General features: G+C 45.5%; 1 protein-coding gene across 1 annotated transcript; it reads left to right on the plus strand.

Annotated features, from left to right (window-relative positions):
* Nucleotides 1–483, plus strand: LOC102861282 (ATP synthase F(0) complex subunit C2, mitochondrial-like; the record flags this gene model as incomplete). The annotated part of the gene is made up of 1 exon (XM_006898643.1): nt 1–483. A coding segment is annotated over one exon (483 nt), but the record flags the coding sequence as incomplete, so codon positions are not given.
* Nucleotides 484–6041: the final 5558 nt, after the last annotated feature.

Below are 6041 nucleotides of genomic sequence, written 5' to 3' on the forward strand. Positions count from 1 at the left end.
TGTCTTCTCTGCACTAGGAGCAGCTCTCCTGCCACAGCCCCTCATCCCCTGAAAATATGTACCTGCACCAAGGTTGTCTCCACCCCTTCCCTGTCAGGAGTGCCTGCCTCTCAGCTGCTGAGCCGTCCATTGTCTGCAGTGGTCCTGAAACAACCAGAAACACTGAGGGATGAGAATTTCAGCTGCTTGACAGCCCCACGTTGCATGATTTCATTTGTCCCTAGTCACAACTTTCAAACCAGCACTGTCTCAAGGGATATCGACACAGCAGCCAAGTTCATTGGGGCCGGGGCTGCCGCGGTCGGAGTGGCTGGCTCTGGAGCTGGGATTGGGACTGTATGTGGGAACCTCATCATTGGTTACCCCAGAAATCCTTCTCTGAAGCAGCAGCTCTTCTCCTATGCCATTCTGGGCTTTGCCCTCTCAGAGGCCATGGGGCTCTTTTGCCTGATGGTGGCCTTTCTGATCCTCTTCGCCATGTGAAGGAGCCATCTCCACCTCTCATAGTTTGTTGGTTTTCTCTCCCCATGTCTTGTCTACCCTCTGTGTTCCTTTCCCTGTAACTCCCCAGGCAGTCTGGGGAAAGTGATTGGCTCAGGGTTTGACTGAGGAAAGATAAAGAAATACTGTTAATAAGAGAAAAAAAAAAAGCCAAAACAAAAAAACAACCTGTTGGAGACTATGCATTGAGTCCAGCTCAGAGGCAATGAGGTTGAACTTAATGAGCTGGAAGTAAACAGGAGGGTTTTTCCCTACAGATGAGGGAATGAGAGGAGGGAGAGGGGAAGAGAGGAGGGGGAAGGGGAGGGCAGAGGAGGAGAGGAGAGGAGGGGGGGAGAGAGAGAGAGGAGAGAGAGAGAGAGACAGAGAGAAGGGGAGGGGAGGGGAGGAGAGGAGAGAAAGAGGAGGAGAGGAGAGGAGAGGAGAGAGAGAGAGAAGGGTGGAAGGGGAGAGAGAGAGAACCAACTTGGTGAGCCCACCTGGGGTTTCTGCACTGGGGAGCCTCTAGCAGACTCAGGGCCAAAATGCATCGCCTCGGGGTGAGAGCTGGAGTCATCGCCAAGAAGCAGCTTGCTGAGGCCAAATGTAAGAAACAACAAACTGTCTTGGCTGAAGATCACTTGGCCCAGATGTCGAAACAGTTGGACATGTTCAAGACAAACCTGGAGGACTTTGCCAGCAAACATAAATAAGCAGGTGAGCTGCAAGAATCTGGAGTTTCAGAGAGCTCTGGTGGCTTACTGGCAAGAAGCTGCACTGCAATCCCAGAGGTGTGTGGTTCGAATCCACCAGATGCTCTGCTGGAGAAAGAGGAGCAACCTCTTCCTGTACCATTCAGATCCGATTTGATGGTACACACACAAAAAATAACCACCACCCAAACAGATATATGCACACCCATGTTTATGGCGGCTTTGTTCACAATAGCAGGGAGTTGAAAACAACCCAAGTGCCCATCAACAAACGAATGGATGGAAAAGCCGTGGTATATTCACACAATGGAATACTACACTGTATTGAAAAACAAGGAACTCATGCAATATTATTCAAAGTGGGTGACTCTGGAGGACATTATGCTGAGTGAAATATCTCCATCACAAAAGGACAAATACTGCATAGTGCCACTGCTGTAAAACAGGACTGACACTGGGGTTGAGGGGAGACTGAGAAAGATGGGTTCAATAATGTATACTGTGTTGAAACAGATGAGGGAGAAAACCGCTGCTTAAAAGGGATATGTGATTAGGTATTTTTGTCATGACAGGAGTCCAGAACAAAGGCTACATGGTGGAGTGGACCTGGGGGGAGGGTTTGTAAAACAATGAAAGTGTACTAGGCAGGAGGGTTGGGAGGGGAGAGAAGTACATCAACCTATGAATGGAAATCCAAAGTCTCTTTAAATTTTCATTGAAATTAATAATAATAACAACAACAACATTTTCTTTAAGCTCAAATGTGATCCATACTGATGGCTGGAGTCTGATCAATATCACTAAGTTCCTCAAGTCTTCTTTGCTTCCAGCGTTCAAGGTTGTATTATCTGCCTCTCACTGGTTGCTGAGCCTTTCTCCAATTCTGATGCCACATTCCTCGTCACAGAGCCCAGCCTGATTTTTAATCATCCAGCATCCTCTTTTTTTTTTCTGGTTCTTTTTTCCTTTTTTAAATTTTATTATTTTGTGTGTGTGAGTACCGTCAAATTAGATCTGACTGGTACAGGAGGAGATTGCCCCTCCTTCTCCAGCAGAGCATCTGGTGGATTTGAACCACGCACCTCTAGGATTGCAGTGCAGCTTCTTACCACTAGGCCACAAGAGCTCCCTCTCCCAGCGTCCTGTTGTTGTATTCAAAGGACTCTCTCTTGGTCTACGCACCGATTCCCATGAGCACAAATGACTGGGAGGAATGCTAACTCATACCCACGTAAACTATGGTCTTCTCGATTTGCTTTCTATGCATCTAGAAGCTGGACAATGACTAAGGATGGCACAATCAATGATTCTGAATTATGGTCTGCGATGGGAGTATTGAATAGTCTATTGAACAAAGAACAAGGAAGTCTGCCTTGGAATAAATACAACCAGGATGCCCCTTAGAGACAAGGGTGGTGAAACTTGGTCTCATGTAATCTGAGGATGTTGACTGGAGCAACCAGTCCTTGACAAAACACTTCATTCTGGGAAAGGTGGAGGGTCAGAGAAAGACAGGAAGATCATAAAAAAGCTGGGTTGACCCAGTGACTACAGTAACGGACTGAGCATATATCAGAGGTGGTGAGTTGGGCACAGAACAGAGCAAGGGTCAGATCTGTTATTCAGTAGAGTCACTGTGAGTCATAGCCAATATGATGGCACCTAACAGCGACAATACTGATATCAAGTGTCCTTAACATCTTACGTGGATGCTGCCTCAATAACATCACAATTTCTTTCATTCATTGGGTCTCTATGAGTCATCTACGACTCAACAACACCTAACAACAATAACAAACAACATAGAGCTACGTAGACCTAGTGGACAGAAAGTTATGCTACTAAGCCCAAGGTGGGTGATTTTAATCTGCAGCCCTCAGGCCAGGTTTAAACTGTTTTCCTGTCAAAAATTCTTCTAGGTGGTATAGCACTGGTCTGTGCAGTGCTGTACAGAGGTAACTCTTGGTTGCTGTGATGCTAAACACTGTGACACTGATGTGCCAAATGTGATAATGGTTACCCCTGGTGGACAGTGTTTGGTGGAGCTCCCTGATTAAAACATGCTCGGAAGCAGGAGTGGCATCCACTTCTGAAATGGCTTGCCTCTGGAAACTCTATCAACAGTGCTCAGGTCTTTCGTTCATAGTGTTGCTATGAGCCGTCTAAGACTCGACATCACCTAACAACAATAACTAGTTTACTTACAAAATCTGAATACTTTTTTCCAAGAACAAATTCTTTCAATTTCTCTCACCTCCCCCGCATCAAATTGTACAACCCAATGATTTATCACCCACTCCCCCTGCACATCCACACCCCTCTGCTTCCAACCTCTCCCACCCCTCTCCTTGTGTGTGTCAGATTTTTTCTAACAGGGTGAAGAGAAAACCTACAGGAACAAACATTTGGTAATACCATCTCAGACAAGAGTCTTATAACAAAAGTTTACAGAATACTCCTGGGCCTCCCTCAACAAAAAACAAACAAACAAAGGAGCTCTGGTGGTCTAGTGGCAAGAAGCTGCACTGCAATTCCAGAGGTATGCGGTTCAAATCCACCAGATGCTCTGCTGGAGGAGGGACCTCCTCCTGTACCAGTCAGAAAAAACAAACAAACAAACAAAAACAAACCTGATAACCTAATTACAAAAATGGGCAAAAGACATGTAAAGAATTTTCACAGAAGATAGTCAAATGGCAAACAGACACATGAAGAAATGCTCCAAATCACTGGCAATAAGAGAGATGCAAATCGAAACCACAATGAGGAGAAAATGTTTAAAAACCCAACCAAAAAAAAAAAAAAAGAAAAGAAAACCAAAACCACAATGAGGTACTTACTATCTCACTCCAGTAACAGCGACAAAGTTTAACAGCACAGCAAGTAATAAACGTTGGAGAGGATGTGGCCAGAAAGCAATTCATATACATTGTTGGTGGGATTGTAAAATGGTACAACCACTCTGGAAGGCAGTTTAGTGCTTCCTCAAAAAACTGAACGTAACTGCAATCCCAGAGGTGCGCGGTTCAAATCCGCCAGATGCTCTGCTGAAGAAGGAGGAACAATCTCCTCCTGTACCAGTCAGAGCAGATTCGACGGTACACACATACAAAGAATAAATAAATAAAAATTATTTTTTATAAAAAGCTGAACATAGAAATTCCATATGATCCAGCTATTCCGTTGCTTGAAATACACCCTGAGAATATGAGAACTAAGGCACAGATTTGTACACCAGTGTTCATATCCTCATTATTCACCATCGCAAGAACATGGAGACAGCCCAAAAGTCCAACCACAAACAAATGGATTGAGAAATTATGGTACATTCACACGATGGAATACTATACAGCACTCAGGAGCAATGATGTTGTAAATTATTTCCTGTGTTGGGAGGAACTGGAGAGCATTATGCTGAGTGAACTATCTCAGACCCACAAGGACAAATACTGTATAAAACATAATAATTTTTGTCAGAATTTTTGGAATTATAACCACTGACACGGGGAATATGATTGACAATATATGTCAGGGGGGGAGGTGGTACACAACCGATAACACCCTGCTTCCCCCAAACACAATCAGTTCTCTGTTTTGATCAGAGTTAGATGAGTAATCTCCTCCCGTGGGATTTACTGCCTCAGAAACCCAATAGGGGGTCAGATGAGCCAAGTCTCAGCCCAAACTAGCAATAATATTGGTGCCTTGTTTCACATAAATATGGCAGCCTCATCCTTCAACACATCTCGGCCTCTTTGAACCCGAAGACAAAGGCCCCTCTGTCATCAAGTCCCTCATCTTCTAGTACAGAAAAGAGACTCAGAACATGAAACCTTGGTGCTTCGTTGATTCTCTGGAGCCAACCTGCCTCGTTCAGGCAAAGGTCAACAAGAGAACATGAGAACTCCGCCTGCCGTTACATGGACACAACTGCCAGTAACCTTGGGTTATTGTTAGCCTTGGTTTTATTGCCAAGGAGCTGGATTCATGGCCAGTTTGTCAACATACACGTCATGCCAGCTCTTGGGATGGCAGAGGAAGATGCCTGCAAGGGCCAAATGCCAGATAAGGGAATAGTGTCCACAGTAAAGACGCTTATCTAACTAGCAAGTCATGTTAATTCTTCGAACTTCAGGGAGCCGACAGCTGAGGTATCTATTTCACAAGTGAACTGGCAGGCACTTCGAGAAAGATATCTAAAGAAGGGAGTAGTCTATTTATGTCATATTGGCTACGAGTCAAGTCTTCAGAACTTGAGAGCCCTTGGCTGTATCTCAAGGAACTGTGGTTAAGCTCTTGGTAGCTACCCAAAAGGTCAGATGTTCAAATCTCCCAGCCACGCTGAGACAGAGTCTGGAAATCCGACTGGGAAGTTTACTCTGCACTACAGGGAACCGCAGTGGCCTGGGTCTCCAGTGAGACGCACTGTTAACCTGAAGGCCGTGTATGGTTCTCCGGAGGTTCGAATCTACCTGCCACTCTGATGGAGAAAGATGGGCAATATCCTTCTGTGTGATTTACTGCCAGAGATAAACTATAGAGTCAGTTCCAGGGACAGCAGGAGTGAGTGTCTCTGTCCCACCGGGATCCATCACAGTGTCAGATCCATGACAGTGGGATCTATAACTATGATTGTGATGTGTTGACCCTCCAGAGAGCTTTTAGAGGCTGTACAGAGGTAACTCGTGGTTGCTGTGATGCTGAAGACTGTGACAGTGATGTGCCAATCATGGTAATGGGCACTCATGGTGGACAGTGTTGGCTGGAGCTTCCCGGCTAAATCAAGCCTGGAAGCAGGAGCGGCATCCACTTCCGAAATGACTTGCCCCCGGAAACTCTACGTACGAA

This window comes from Elephantulus edwardii, unplaced genomic scaffold (genome assembly GCF_000299155.1).
Source record: "Elephantulus edwardii isolate Elephantulus edwardi_28Jun2011 unplaced genomic scaffold, EleEdw1.0 scaffold00236, whole genome shotgun sequence".
Taxonomy (NCBI): Eukaryota; Metazoa; Chordata; class Mammalia; order Macroscelidea; family Macroscelididae; genus Elephantulus; species Elephantulus edwardii.